Here is a 16,165-nt window from a genome sequence, read left to right as displayed (position 1 = left end):
TAACTTTGGGGGTGGAATAGGGCTGTTAATGGCTCTTAGCCAACATGGTCAGGGATGCAGCCCCATTCTGACTGCCAGACGCTGGAGAGGAAGATCGCTCCCCAAAGACAGGAAATTGGGCGACATGGCCTTGGGTCTCAAGTGGGCAACCCTTGCCTTTTAAGAGAGCGGCTGCCAGGAGCCACCCGCTGAGAGCCAGCACTGGGCGAGGGGAGCCAGGGCAGGATTCTCCGTTCACTTGGGCCTGCTGGACTCGGTGCCTGCACCTGAAGTTAGCGCGGGCGGGGCGAGTGTCCTTGGGGCTCCCGCCCCTCCCCGCGCTCGGAGAAAGGGAAGGCGGGGACGTGCCTGGCTCCTGGCCGGGATACGTGGAGCCAGGGACGGGCTATTTCCACAGGGCCCGGGAAAGGGGCCAATGTATCCCCGCCTCCCGCCCCCGACACAGGGCGCGTCCTGCCCTGACGAGCCGAGCCAGCAGCGCTCTCGCGATTAGTCTCCTTCCCCGTCACACGAGCGGAAGCCTCGGCCTCTGGGCAGCGGGTGAGTGGCCCCTTTTCCGCAAATCCCCTCGCTGGGGAGGGGTGAGGAGCCGCTTTCCAAACCCCACCGCGCAGCGCGGGGAGGGGGGCGCCGCGAGCCTAGGTCCCAGGAGCCTCGGTGGTACGTGCTCCCAAGGGGCGCACAGCAGAGCCTGGGGGCGCACGGCTGGGCGGAGAGGGGGGCGCGCAACCTGGCCTGGGGGCGCACGGCTGGGCGGGGAGGGGGGCGCGCAGCCTGGCCTGGGGGCGCACGGCTGGGCGGGGAGGGGGGCGCGCAGCCTGGCCTGGGGGCGCACGGCTGGGCAGAGAGGGGGGCGCGCAACCTGGCCTGGGGGCGCACGGCTGGGCGGGGAGGGGGGCGCGCAACCTGGCCTGGGGGCGCACGGCTGGGCGGGGAGGGGGGCGCGCAACCTGGCCTGGGGGCGCACGGCTGGGCGGAGAGGGGGGCGCGCAACCTGGCCTGGGGGCGCACGGCTGGGCGGAGAGGGGGGCGCGCAACCTGGCCTGGGGGCGCACGGCTGGGCGGAGAGTGGTGCGCGCAACCTGGCCTGGGGGCGCACGGGTGGGCGGGGAGGGGGGCGCGCAACCTGGCCTGGGGGCGCACGGCTGGGCGGGGAGGGGGCACAGGGCCTGGGCGGGGAGGGGGGCGCGCAGCCTGGCCTGGGGGCGCACGGCAGGATGGAGAGGGGGGCGCGCAGCCTGGCCCGGGGGCGCACGGCTGGGCGGGGAGGGGGGCGCGCAGCCTGGCCCGGGGGCGCACGGCTGGGCGGGGAGTGGTGCCAGGGCTGTACGGCTCGGAGGGGGCTCTGGGCCTAGGTGTTCCCCCGCTGGGGAAGAGAAAGGACCTCAAGTGTGGGAAAGAGGAACCTGACTCCGAGACACCCTCCGCTCTCGCCCTGCTGGTGGGTGGGTGAAGAATTTACTCCTCCCGCGGCTACTGCCGCGCCCTGTGGCACAGCTGCGGGATGGCAGCTTGCCTTTGGCTAGGCAGGCTGGGGAGAAGGAAGGAGCAGAGGCTCCCCTCGGGCGCTAGAGAGGTGGCTTCTGGTGAGTGGAGCGGGCGGGGTGTCGGGCTGGGAAGCAGAGGAGCGGCTGGGGGGTCAGATTCTGCTCTTGCTGGCGCCACCCCATGAAGGCAATGAAATCACCCGGAATACCCCATCCCAGCTGAGAGGGGCTGGCCCACTGCATAGGAAGCAGTTAGTGGAGGCAGAGCCCTGGTGGGTGGAAGCTGGCTGCTTGAGGAGGTGGATGTGGCAGGTAGGACACAGTCAAGCAGATCCTGCATCTGCCCATGCAGGTAGCTGACCCCTGAGCCGCAGCGTTTCCAGTACAACCCCCAGGCTAACACACAGGCAAGGGCAAACGAGGATCCGGCACTAATTCTTTGGCTTAGGCATGCAGCAGTAAAAGGCCACTTTCCAGGTTTCGATGCATACTCTTCCCCTTTAAGGCTACGTCTAGACTGCAAGCCTCTTTCAAAAGAGGCTTTTTCGAAAGATACTTTCGAAAAAGCCTCTTTCAAAAAAGAGCGTCTAGACTGCAAGCAGTACTTTCGAAAAAGCAAGCCGCTTTTTCGAAAGAGAGCACCCAGGCAGTCTGGATGCTCTCTTTCGAAAAAGCCCTGTTTGCATTCAAGAACACCTTTTTTCGAAAGAGCACTTTCGAAAAAAGGCGTTCTTCCTCATGAAATGAGGAGTACCGCCATCGAAAGAAAAGCCGCGTTATTTCGATTTAATTTCGAAAGAACGTGGCTGTAGTCTAGACGCAGGTGAAGTTTTTTCGAAAAAAGGCTACTTTTTCCCTTGAGTCTGGACACAGCCTAAGAGGGCTTGTCTGTATGGAGAAGTTATTTCGGAAGAAGGTTGGGTGTGAATTTAAAGACCAACAGAAGTTGGTCCAATAAAAGATATTGCCTCATCCGCATTGCCTGGAATAGAACAGTGTATCCTACCCAAGCTATGCTGGTCGATTTCCCTGTGCAGCTAAGCTGGTGACTGTGTGTACCTGTATGTGTGTCCTTCTGTGTGCATCAGAGATCTGAAACGCCCCCCTACAGCCACTTTCTCCCCTTTAAAGTTGCTGATCCTGCAACTGGACTGGATAACATTTAAACAGAGCTGTGTCACTTGGACTTCAGAAGGACTGCTCCCGACAGTGTAGCAGTGGTTCCCAACCTGTGGTCCGCAGACCCCTGATGGTCCGTGACGGTACTGCGAGGGTCCGTGGAAAGTTTAAAAATAAGGATCGGGTCCACCACTTACTTTTCTTTCCTTTTTCTTTTTCCCCCTCTTCCCCACGGAGAGGAAGGTCCCTGAAATTTTAATAGATTGAAAAGGGGTCCATGTGAAAAGAGTGGGAACCGCTGCAGGAACTCTGTATCTGCAAAATCATCAGATGCATCTGACAAAGTGGTTACTCCTGCAAGCTCCTGCAAGCTGATGCCCAAATAAATCTGTTAGTCTCCGAGGTGCCACAGGACTTCTCACTGTTTTAACAAGTTTCAGTGGGAGCCGTCTAGAGTAGCTGCCCTAGATCAGTGATGGGCAACCTAGGCTAATGAGTGTGGCCCTGCTTCATCTCAGGGGCCTGCAAGATTGTCACAATCGAGACAGTCTCCCGGGACGGGCTAGTTTTACTGCCTGTGTTTTCCTGCCTGTAATGTGCAGGCTGTGCCAACTGAGCCATAGCAGCGCTGTGATTGGATTCAGAGGAAGCACGGGGCTCTCACAGTCAGTGCTGTGTGCGATCAGCCTGCACCTCACTTCACCTGCCCTTGCTTTATGTGTGTGTCAGTTTAGTAACACTGTTAGGGAAAAAAATAGGTGGCCAAAACCCAGCAGAATCTGGAAACCCTGTGCGAGGTCAACAGTAAACAAAATGTCTTACGGGCCACACTCAGAACCCTGATGGGCCACATGTGGCCGGGAAGGCACCATGTCAGATTTCGGTGGGACCTGTGTGTGCTATGATGGTAGAGGGAGAAGAGAGTGAGCGCATGGAGGGAGGGGAGGGGGTGTCTGAAGACGGAGGCTTTAGTAGTGTTACTGAGCATGCTCAGAATAAGCTAAGCACCAAATGGGGAGGGGGAAGCAACCCCAGTCTCCTTCCCCACCGTACACATCATCTCTATCCACGGGCTACCAAGGTACTGGAATACTCTCCCTGAGTCGTTAGCTGGCAGGAGCACTGTATCGAATTCCTAGATAAAAGAAAGGAAATTAAATCGATATTAGACCCTCCCCCGCTCTAACACTAACACGTTCTGTCATCTTGTGGCAAGTCCCGTAAGGGACACTGGGCAGCCATACAATTGTAATGTCAATTCTTACTTTGTTACGAACTCTGGAGAGAGAGGCCCTGTCAGGACTCCTGGGCCCGCTCTCCGCTCTGGAAAGGGAGTGGGGTCTAGTGGGCCAGATACATTTCAGCTCTAGACGAGAACATCAGAACGGCCACACGGGGTCAGACCAAAGGTCCTTCTAGTCCAGTGTCCTGGCATGTGGTTCATGGGCCGCAGGTTGCCCACACTGCCCTCCATCCTGTGGGTATGTCTCTGCCTTGGGTCCTTTGCTTTTTCTGCCACCTCATTTATTCTTAGGCTGTCGTTCCTCGGTCTCTTTGTTTACACAAGAAACATTCTCCTTTGTTACTTCCTCTAGTCAATTGGAACACAAGCATCTGTGTTACTCCTGCATGTGGATACAAACAACTTGAGCAGAGCAGCAGAGGCAGGAAAACCTCTGTGGATCTTCCGAGGTTTTTTTGTTTTTAATTAAATGGGATGAAAGTAACTCGGATTGGGCTCTCTGTATTTTTAGTCTGGCAAAATCCCAAACTTCTTGAAAATTTCCCTCTGTTTACTTTAGAGTTCATGGAAATGTTGACTTAAAACAAAAATCAAAGTTTCTTTCCTGCAATATTTGCAGCAGAGGGATATACCTAACCAAAGCAATACTGACTCTGTTGTTTGCTCTTCACTTGCACAGTCTGCTATATACTGAAGAGAGTCTGTCTGGGGGTTTGTTCAGGAACTCCTCCAATGCAGTAAGCGCTAGGAGTACCAAATGTGGCTTCCTCTCATCATAACTTAAAGCAAATTCAGGGTTTGGATGTGCCTGGAATGGGATTAATTCTTATTAACCATGCAGAAAAGAGACAATCACCCCAGGCAGGTGAAAGGGACTGGCTCCTCCTTGTCCCTACTAGATTCATACCAGAACACTGCTGGCTGTTCCCCTTTGTCAGGGAGCGAGGGGAAAGTGCACAGTTTGCTGCATTCCCCACTCTGGGAGGAGAGTGCAGGGAGCAGACAAACTGGACCTGCCTCAGCTGGGGGACATGCACCCCTTCAGGGTGTGCCCACTAGTGCTGCAGCAGCCATGGAGAGATGAATCTCACCTGGCCCCAAATTGCTACGGTAAGATGACTGGGGTTGCCCTCTCTTCCTGGGGCAGCCTGCCTCCTGACCCCCTCCTTTCAAGCTCCAGCCTAGAGCAGTGATTTCAATGAAGCATGGATATTTTCATTGTATTTTCAAAAAACAAAAATGAATGGAGTTAAGGATCCGAGCAACACCCAGTAAATCTTCTAGTGAAAATAAAATAGTGTGGCCAGAACAGTGAAAAGGACATTACGGGTGTCACTTTGTGTAGTCACAGACATCTGTGCAAGTGTTACCAAATCAATGGTAGCACTCTCCACTATGCCCCGGTGGAAGACAGGATAAGAGATGCCCTGAAGATAAGGCAATGAGATGGGTTTTGAGGTGGCCCAGGGGATAGGGCACTTGCCTGGGGAGGGCAGGGTGGTGGGTTCAAGCAGCAGGGTAAGGGATGCCCTGAAGGCAAGGTTGGTGAGGTGGGTTCTGGTGTTCCCCCAGGGTTAGGGAGGTGGGCTCAAGTCCCCCCCCACCCAAGGAGAATCAGGATAGCCAACACACAGGCTACCCTGGTGAAAGGCAAGGTGCAAGTCAATGGAGAATCGGTCTCCAGAGTGCTAGGTGAAGTCAGTGATGCTTCTAACTTCTTGAGTTGGGGATCTATCTGGGTTTAATCAATAGGCCTAGAGATGGAGTTTTTTAAATCTGGAAACTGGATAAATTAACTCTCATCTGTCATGGGTTCCATTCCTCTCTCTTCCATTTCATCCAAAAATCTCTGAATGTTTTTGTCCTGCATGACCATTGGCCCAGCCCAGCTTCTCTGCTGTCCTCCATAGTTCTCTCAAGTCCCGTTTTCGAAAGTGACTTGGTCCCTAGGGCCCTGACTCCCGTTGCCTTTCAGCGCAGTGACTGGTACCTGGAAAGTCACTCAGGCTCCTAAGGGTCCATGGCACTTTTGAAAAGACTTAGGCGCGAGAAGGTCGTGTACACGGCCCAAGTCTCGGAGCCTGGCTCAGCTGACTCAGGCCTGTGTTGGGGGCGGCACATTGCAGCGTAGACGGCCCTGCTTCAGTTGGAGCCCAAGTCTGAAACCCTGGAGGGCGTCGCACAGCCCAGGCTCCAGATGGAGCAAGCTGCTTTTAGCTCTGGCAGGAGCACGGGTCAGCTGAGCCGGGCTCTGAGGCTGGCTCCCAGCGGGTTTTATTTGTATGGTTTGCAGTGTGGTCGGACCCCGCCCCACTCAGGCGCTTTGAAAAACTGAACTTAACGTACCTACTGCATGACCTTGCTTCTGTTACCTTTGTTCTGCCTTCCCCATAGCTCTTCACTGCAGCCCTCTCTGGGCCCAGCACCTTTTTAGATGCAGTAGACACTAGAGATGTTAAATTTCGATTAATCAACTGATCTACTAGTCGATTATCAATAAGGGGGGTGCTTGCTATCCCACTGTGCCTCTGCCTTGTACATTTCATAGGAAGAGGTGCCATGGGGAACCTGCATGAGCAGGGACTGAAGCCATTCCTGCTCTCATGGGGTCCCGACTGCTGCACCTCTCCCTTTGAAATGTACAAGAGCCACCCTCTCTGTCTCCCCTTTCCTGCTTCTGCCTCCCCTACTCCCCCCTTCACCGGCTCCTGCTTTGCCCCCTCCCCCCAGTGCCACTGATACAGAGGCAACAAAGGGGGGTGGGAAGCGACTAGTTGCATAGTGACTCGACTGAGCGATAAGCCTAGTCTTATTGGGTAGTCGACTAGTCACTTACATCCCTAGTGTAAAGGGTTCATTTAACAATGCAGCTATGAGCAAGCGTTAAGCTCTTGCAGTTACTTCTCATGTTCATCTGTCAGGATGTCTTTCCACAGAAGTTAGTCCCATAAAAGGGATTACCACACCCCCCTTGGCTCTCTCCCACAGTAACTTCATATGTAGTTCCAGGGCTCCTATCAGACACGGGGCCAAAAGAACAATTACAAAGAAGTCATTGGGCAGCTCTGCTCCCACCTGTTGTCTGCATGTGCATGGCTTTGCTCAGCTCACCCTCATAGGCAGATTCACCACCTGCGAGATGGTTTGCAATAGGAAATGCGCCGTGGCTGGCCTGCATGTTCAGGGTCTGCTCTTTTGGAGCATTTCTGAGTGCCCAGACTGAGGCATTACTTGGAGGCTAATTTTGAGAGGTCTCAGCTCTCAACCTTTCATTGTCCAGGGTAGGGATGTTAAATATTGGCTAATTGAATAGTCGAGTAACCTCATGGATGTTTATTGGTTAGTCGACTATTCTATAGCCCCCGGGGGTTGGGTCGGCAGCCACCGTATCAGAGGCAGCAGCGCAGGGTGCCAGGTGGGAGCTGGTCCGCGAGGGGAGCCAGTTTAAAAACCAGCTCCCCTTATGGACCGGCTGCCTGTCGCCCTGCACTGCTGCTTCTGAGAAAGAGGCAGCAGCGCAGGGTGGCATCAGCCCCTGTCTAGGAGGGGTCTGAGCTCCCGGACCCGGCACGAGCCAGAACCGAGCTGGGCTGCCTGCCCACCCAGCTCTTGAAGCACTTGAAATGCAGAGCCACAGCAGGGGTAGGCCATAGAACCATAGAACCGGAAGAGACCTCGGAAGGTCATCAAGTCCAGCCCCCTGCTCTAGGCAGGACCAATGTCAACTAAATCAGCTTGGCCAGGGCTTTGTCAAGCCGGACCCATCACAAGCCTGTGGTTTAAAGTAAAAGGTTCGGAAATGTGGCTAGTCCCAGGAAGGCGCAGAAACAGGCAAACTATTACTAAATATCTTTTAAACTTTTCTTAAAGGGCTTCTACGTATAAATTATGATTTTATCAATTTCTTACATACGTAGGCACTAAATAATTATTAGAATGTCCAAAAAGCAAAATGCAATACAATGAAGAAAATTCTTTGAGGTTTCTCTAAATCCCAATAGTTGTTAACAAGGGACTAGGGATTATTAACAGTTACATTTACATCAGTCTTACTTATAAGACTAATCATTTATCTAAAACTTTTAACACTACTACTTAACAATACCTCTAAACAATTTCAGATAACAATACTTACATTGAACAGACACACAAACTACAACAACAACATATTTGGTATTTGTTATGTTTGGGATACGTTATGCTCTACAGGAACTCGTTTGGTTCGGTGAGCGGGAGGTGGCCCTCGGGTGATCAGTCCTCAGACCTGGCTCATATTCCGCCGTCCAATGTTTATTCGGGATTCCTCAATTTGATATAGGAGGATGTGATTTTATAATCTTCAGCAACACATCAATGAAACATTTTCAAAACTCATTTTAAAGTAAGGTCCTGCCGACTATCACAGTCCATTTGGAAACCGGCAGTATGTACCTGGGGCTGGCAAATGCCTGTGAGATGGCTTCATTACCACTTGAATGGCTCTCACAAGTTCAGTGTCTGCTAATAGCTCTGGCTGGCTTTGTCACTTTTAAGTTAACTAGCTCCTCTGCGGAGGAAGCAGAGTCACAGAGCAGTGATGGGAAGAGGTGGGTGGGTCGACAGTAAGACCTACTGGTGCCACACATTTTTGAGTGCCCTGCATGGCTCCATATTCTGCGTATGAGTAAGGACAGCCCTGGTTTCTTAATCATGCAGACATTGGGCTTCCTTGTTTCTCACAAACACCAGCAAAAGTCACATCTGAATCAGCGTACTCCCACAGCACTACTGGGCGTGGAACAGTCATGTGAAAGGCTTCTGGGGGACGATTCTGCTACCAACACCAAGTAGCTGCTGACTTGAACACTCTTATTCAAGTGTCTTAGAACATGGATGTTTTCATCTATGTTGTGCTAAAACCCGCTGAGGAGAAACCTCTACCCCGAGATGTGAGTTCTTGTTTAAAATGCTTGGGCCAAATTCTGACTTCTTCCTTTCCACCTCCCCTCAGCTGGAATAGGGGTATGTCTGGACTGCACTCTAAAATCGAAATAAGATATTCAATTTGCGTATCTTATTTCGATTTTATTTTGAAATTTGATGTCTACTCGGCGCCACATTTTGAAATAAAGCTCTATTTCGAGACATCCCTTATTCCTCGTGGACTATAGTTTACAGGGATGTTGAAATAGCGTGCCCATTAGTTCAAAAATTATTTCAAAATAGAGGACGTGTTGCTTGGATGAGGGGTAGCTATTTCAGGATACTTTCGGTATCTGGAAATAGCCTTTCAGTCTAGATGTATCCTAAGTGAGGGAGGCTCTTTGTAACCTTTGATTAAGTTAATTCATAGGTTTTAGGCTCCTCTTGATTTAAACAGAAAAAATAGGTGCATAAAAACTGGGCTCTGAGAGACTATGAATAAGTTGTCTGTGGAATCTTCACAGCTGAAAAAGCAAGTTCCAGCTGTGGGTTTGCTTGGAGTACTCAGAAAGGCAGAGGGCAGAACACAGCCTTGTTAGGAGATGGCAGTTACAGCCAGAAAGAGTAAATCCTATCCCTAAATATCAAAATCCTAAATGAGAATTTCTTTCCCAGATCTCTGAGTCATTTATACTTAAAACTGAAAAAGCTCTTTCCGCAGAACCCCTTTGGTTATTTTTTTGGTTTGGTTTTTTTTTTTGGTCACAATCAGATTTGGTGCCATTAAAAAAATTGTGTTGATTCTGCTGAATAATTCATTTCTTCTTGTCTTCTTCCTCCCTCCCGCCCTTCAAAAGTGTTTACTGGACACTTTTGAAAAGAAATATTTCAATTGGAAATGAACTTTGTTTCTTGACATTTTAAATTTTCACAAAATAAAAGTTACTTTTTCAAATGGTTGAAATTGAAGTGCTCGTTCTGCCCAAACCAGTATTTTCTTTTCAGAATTGCCAGCAAATGCCAGCTCTGCTCTCAGTAACTTTCAATGGAAGATCTCAATGTTTTGCAAAGCTTCTAGAGACTATTACTTGATTTTTATGGATGGGTAAATAGAGACACTGAAAAGTGAAGGGACAGTGGTAGTTAGGGACCTAGGCATTTAGGAAATTTCCTCAAGATGCTCATCAACCTGTTTAGATGCCTAAATATTTTTAATGATCTGCTCTCAAGAGACTTGTTTGAGGTCACACAGTGAGCAGGTGGGAAGGGCTGAGATGAGAGTCCATCTGTCCAGACACTGTGACCTGTGCTGTGCTTCACGTAGCTAACTCATTATTCCAGGAAAGGAGCCAAACCTTGTTAATTCTCACTGGGTGAGATTCACCCCTCCAGCAGAGGGCTGGAACAAGACAGCGCACCACTTACATCCTCCAACCAGGATTTAAGTGATTCTTAAGCCAGGGGCGCTCACCCATGAATCCCACCCACTTGCTAAATTACAACCTTAGCGATTCCACACACAACCTCGCTGAGAGAGACTGCTGGGCTAACAGCATTCCAGAGAGTTCTCCTCTTGCGCAGACTTCATTATCTATGTAACATACGCCACGGTCCACTGCACTGCTCACCCTCTATCCTGGTAAACCCCCAGCTATCAGAATAAATGAATATACATTTTGTGATGCAATATGTTTTGGTTTTTTGGTTAAATCAGATTTGTTCTCTAGGGGTACGTCTAGACTACAGGCTTTTGTCGACAGAAGTTTTGTCGACAGTATCTGTCGACACAGAGCGTCTACACTACATTCAGTTCTGTCGACAAAGCAAGCTGCTTTGTCGACATGGTAGTGTAGACGCAAAGGACAGTTTACATGCAATAACACCTTCTGTCGACAGAAACTCTGTCGACAGAAGGTGTTATACCTCGTAAAATGAGGTTTACCAGCGTCGACAAAACTGCTGAGTTCTGTCGACATTATGTCAACAGAACTCAGCGGTAGTGTAGACGCAGGTATAGTTTTGTTGACAAAACTCTGTAGTCTAGACACACCCTGGGTGTTAACTCCATGCGATGCCGTAGATCTCCCATTCATTACTGTTTGTGTTGCAGTGACACCTGGCAGACCCTGCTGTGCTAGGTGCTGTACAAACCCAGAACTAAAAAGCAGTCCTTCCCCAAAAGAGCTCATTAGGGTGACCGAATGAGGTTCTACTGTAACTTGCTGGCCTCAAAAGGTAGGATTGCCAAAGAAACCTAGCTCAGTTAAGCACCTGGCTCCCAAATGGAGTTTCTAATCCCTTAGTTTTCTCTGACAATCCCAAACCAGTGGACAGGTAGGGTGAATCAAGCTGATATCTGAAGTTGTGGATATCTATAAACAGGGCTCGCCGAACCGTGGTGAGCCCCGCTCACCAGCCGTGCTGTCCAGCGATCTGCGCGTGCACAGATCGCCCGAACCCGGCTCTTCTGGGTTACAATCTACTCGCCATAGGCGAGTAGATTGTATTATTTGTCGAGCCCTGTCTATAAATATCCAAATGTGGTAAGTATCGCCGATACTTGTTTGCCCACAGTAACTCAGAAGTTAGTAAGCTTCAGGCGGTAGCTGAGTTAGTCTGTACAGGATAAACTAACAAATGGTCTGGTAGTACTTTAACGACTAACAAAACATGGAGATGGTATCATGAGCTTTTGTGGGCACAGCCCACTTCTTCAGATGACCAGAGTTTTGAATTTAGGATGTGCAGACCCAAAATATTCATCATACCATCTACATATTTTGTTAGTCTATAAAGTGCTACCAGACCATTTGTTGTTTTTTAAGTTAATCAGAAGTTAGTGGTTGTCTCAAAGGTGAAGGTAACCCCTGGTAACAACAATGTTGGTGTACGGTTACTGCCTCCTCGAAGAATGAATCAGTTATATTATTTCCTTTAGTGTCAGGCGGAACCATCCCCATTAGCATCAATCACCTTTAGACAGAGGCAGAGAGAGCAAATTCTGTCAATTATTTGCTAGGACATTTCCTTTTTTGTCAACACCCCCTCCTTTTTATTGCAGATAAGCATCTGTTTGGGGACCTTGAACTTCAAATATTAACTGAACACCATGGCGAAGGTGAGTGCGTTTGCTCCCAGGTACCATGCGGTGCCAGGCAGCCTCAGTGCCCACACTGGGACATTTATCTGATCAGTGCAAGGATATTTACTTTGGAAAATGACGGAGCAGGAAGAGGCTAGCACTTTCTGACACTGAGAAGTACCATTGCACCTTTCTCATACAGGAATGTGGATTATCTATGTAATCTGTAATCTGTGTATGGCCTGGTCTCACACCAAAATCAATGAGCTTTGCTATTGACTCATAGAAATTTAGGGCTGGAAGGGACAATCAAGGGGGGGGTCACATAGTCCTATGACAATGTACAAAAGAGCATAAATATGTCCACAGACCAAAGGTTCATCCAGACCAATATCCTGTCTGCCAACAGTGGCCAATGCCAGATGTCCCAGAGGGAGTGAACCGAACAGGTAGTGATCAAGCGATCTCTCTCCTGCCTTCCATCTCCATCCTCTGACAAACAGAGGCTGGGGACGCCATTTCTTACCCATACTGGCTAATAACCATTAATGGACTTAACCTCCATGAATGTATCTAGTTCTCTTTTAAACCCTGTTATTGTCCTAGCTTTCACAACCTCCTCAGGCAAGGAGTTCCACAGATTGACTATGCGCTGTGTGAAGAAGAACTTCCTTTTATTTGTTTTAAACCTGCTGCCCATTAATTTCATTTGGTGGCCCCTTGTTCTTATATTATGGGAACAAGTAAATAACTTTTCCTTATTCACTTTCTCCACACCAGTCATGATTTTATATACCTCGATCATATGCCCCCTCAGTCTCCTCTTTTCCAAGCTGAAAAGTCCCAGTCTCTTTAATCTCTCCTCATATGGGACTGGTTCCAAACTCCTAATCATTTTATTTGCCCTTCTCTGAACCTTTTCTAATGCCAATATATCTTTTTTGAGATGAGGAGACCACACCTGTATGCAGTATTCCAGATGTGGGCGTACCATGGATTTATATAAGGGCAATAAGATATTCTCCATCTTATTCGCTATCCCTTTTTTAATGATTCCTAACATCCTGTTTGCTTTTTTGACTGCAGCTGCACACTGCATGGACGTTTTCAGAGAACTATTCACGATGACTCCAATATCTCTTTCCTGATTAGTTGTAGCTAAATTAGTCCCCATCATATTGTATGTATAGTTGGGGTTATTTTTTCCAATGTGCATTACTTTACATTTATCCACATTAAATGTCATTTGCCATTTTGTTGCCCAATCACTTAGTTTTGTGAAATCTTTTTGAAGTTCTTCACAGTCTGCTTTGGTCTTAAGTACCTTAAGCAGTTTAGTATCGTCTGCAAACTTTGCAACCTCACTGCTTACCCCTTTCTCCAGATGATTTGTGAATAAGTTGAATAGGATTGGTCCTAGGACTGACCCTTGGGGAACACCACTAGTTACCCCTCTCCATTCTGAAAATTTACCATTTATTCCTACCCTTTGTTTCCTGTCTTTTAACCAGTTCTCAATCCACATAAGGATCTTCCTTCTTATCCCATGGAACAACTGGTTCCTAAGCGTTCTACAGTGCCCATACACCTTGTCTTCAGCTATCCACGGAAAATGCTTAAATGGTTCTTGCTCCTCCTGCCATATACTGTAGTTTCTGATGAAGCATTAAAGCCCAGATCTGCAAATGAATTTAGGCACCTGATTTCTCTTGATCTCAGAATGAGTTAGGTGCCTAAATACTTCTGAGGATGTGTGCCTAATGGCCTTATGCATTGTGCACTGAAGTTAATGGAAAGACTCTTATTCAGTGGGGACAGAAGCAGCTGCTTCGCACAGGCAGTGTGAGCCAGTAGATCTATCCCTGGATTGTGTGTCAAGATCCAGGTTCTAACCCTTGCCCTCTGTGACATGTTGAAGTCACTGCACCTGTGCCTCTGTTTCCCCACCTGTCAAATGGAAAGGATGGGATTTGCTCACTTTTGTGGAAGTGCCATGTGGGAGCCCACAGGAATAGATTCTTTCATGATTCTGTGGACTACTAGAGATACTAAAAGGAAGAAGCCAAAACTAGATTTAACGAAGGCGCCCGATTGGCAGGCCAGAAGAATGGAATCCTTATCGAATTGCACAGGTACAGAGCAGGTAGCAGCCAGGTTTGCTTCATCCCATGCCAGTGTGGTTTAATCCTCACTTGGAAGGGAGGCCCGCACTAGGAGTGTCTTTCTGGCAGGTGGAGCTGACAGTTTAGGGCCAAATGGGAGCTTGTATCTGCAGTCAAAAACGCTAACAGAGTTGGGAACCATTAGGAAAGGGCTAGAGAATACGACAGGAAGTACAATAATGTCACCGTATGAATCTACGGCACGGCCATACCTTGAGTATTGCATGCAGTTCTGATCACTCCATCTCAGAAAAGATAAGAAATGGAAAAGGTATAGAAAAGGACGACAGAAAAGATTAGGGGTCTACAGAATTGTGAATGGCGTAGAGAAAGTGTGCAAGGAAGTGTTATTGAGCCTTTCATGTAGCACAAGAACCAGAGCTCACCTAATGAAATTAATGGGCATGATGTTTAAAAACAAAGATAAGGAAGTGTTTTACAATGCAATACATGGTTAACCTGTGGAACTCATTGCTAGGCGATGTAAAAGGAAAAATGTAACTCAGTTAAAAAAAGAATTAGATAAGTTAACGGAGGCTTGGTCCGTCAGTGGCTTTTATGCAAGATAGTCAGAGATGCAACCCCATATTCTGCGTGTTCCCAAACCTCTGGCTGCCAGAAACAGCAGCTGAGTGACAGGGGAGGGATCACTTGATAACTGCCTGAGCTGTGCATTCATTCTGGGACATCTGTCATTCTCCAGTGTCACAGGACAGGTTACTAGGTCAGGTGGACAATTAGTCTGACACACTAAGTGGCCAGAGTGGATCTTGCTGTATCTAAGTGGCTGTCTCCAGCAGCCTATCTAAACACAAACCTGTTCCTCAGTTTTGTCATAGTCGTGTGTGGGGGTGGGGAGGATCGACATCTGTGTTCTTCTCTGGCTTTGTCTTTAACCATTGCTGCTCTGTGTATTTAGACTGGAAACCGGGGCACAATCAAGCCGGCCTTGGGATTCAGTCCTGAGGAAGATGCACAGAAACTAAGGAAAGCCATGAAGGGCCTTGGTGAGTTTGCATTTATTGTTACGACTCTAACGCTCTTGCACCGGCACGCCAGTGTCCTGCGCACCGCGCAGCTCCCTCCAGCAGAACTTTGGTAACTTGTGCTTCTCTGCTGACCCCCCTGCCCATGCCGGAGGTCATGATCAGCCCATTCCTAACAAGGGGGTGCTAAAGAGATTCTTAAGCGTTGAGCCCGGGGGGGGGGGGCAACAGACTTGTCGGGCCCTTGGGCAAGGGAGGGGGGGCCCTGGCTCCACAATTCCAGAAGGGGCAGAACCTCATGTGGATGGGGAGGGCTGGTGCAGCCCAGAACATGCTGCGCCCCACCTCCCCCCCCCAACAGCCCTCAGCACTGCCCAGAGCGTGCCACGCATCAGCCCCCCCCAGCACTGCCCAGAGCGTGCCACGCCTCAGCCCCCCCCACAGAACTCAGCCAGAGCGTGCCACGCCTCAGCCCCCCCACAGAACTCAGCCAGAGCATGCCACACCTCAGCCCCCCCCACAGAACTCAGCCAGAGCGTGCCACACCTCAGCCCCCCCCACAGAACTCAGCCAGAGCGTGCCACGCCTCAGCCCCCCCCCCCCACAGAACTCAGCCAGAGCGTGCCACACCTCAGCCCCCCCCCACAGAACTCAGCCAGAGCGTGCCACACCTCAGCCCCCCCCACAGAACTCAGCCAGAGCGTGCCACACCTCAGCCCCCCCCACAGAACTCAGCCAGAGCGTGCCACACCTCAGCCCCCCCCACAGAACTCAGCCAGAGCGTGCCACACCTCAGCCCCCCCACAGAACTCAGCCAGAGCGTGCCACACCTCAGCCCCCCCACAGAATTCAGCCAGAGCATGCCGTGCCTCAGCCCCCCCACAGAACTCAGCCAGAGCATGCCACACCTCAGCCTCCCACAGAATTCAGCCAGAGCATGCCGTGCCTCAGCCCCCCCACAGAACTCAGCCAGAGCATGCCACACCTCAGCCTCCCACAGAACTCAGCCAGAGCATGCCGTGCCTCAGCCCCCCCCCCCAGCACTCAGCTCTGCCCAGAGCATGCCCTCCCTCCCCCGACAGCCCTTAGTGCCACCCAGAATGTGCTGTCCAGTGCTCTGGGAGTGATTTAAAGGGCCTGGCGTTCTGGCTGCTGTCACTCCGTGGTGGCTGGCAGCTCTGGGC

The 16,165-nt window shown here is 50.2% G+C and overlaps 1 protein-coding gene across 3 annotated transcripts in view; it reads left to right on the top strand.

Moving 5' to 3' along the window:
- Window positions 1-383: 383 nt before the first annotated feature.
- ANXA4 (annexin A4) overlaps window positions 384-16,165 on the top strand; it is a 36,189-nt gene continuing 20,407 nt past the window's right edge. The window contains exons 1-3 of one of the 3 annotated variants that reach the window (XM_006119082.4): window positions 384-540; window positions 11,813-11,869; window positions 14,915-15,002. In XM_006119082.4, the coding sequence (XP_006119144.1) occupies window positions 11,861-11,869; window positions 14,915-15,002 (97 nt within the window). In that variant the 5' untranslated portion in view covers window positions 384-540; window positions 11,813-11,860. Of the gene's footprint in view, window positions 541-564; window positions 661-8,647; window positions 8,778-11,812; window positions 11,870-14,914; window positions 15,003-16,165 lie in introns of those variants that run through there. The other 2 variants (XM_075910867.2, XM_006119083.5) reach the window with 2 other exon arrangements.

Source organism: Pelodiscus sinensis, chromosome 28 (assembly GCF_052426305.1).
Source record: "Pelodiscus sinensis isolate ZL-2025 chromosome 28, ASM5242630v1, whole genome shotgun sequence".
In the NCBI taxonomy this organism is placed as follows: Eukaryota; Metazoa; Chordata; order Testudines; family Trionychidae; genus Pelodiscus; species Pelodiscus sinensis.
Note: the sequence above shows the minus strand (reverse complement) of the source record. Positions and strands in the feature narration are given on the sequence as shown.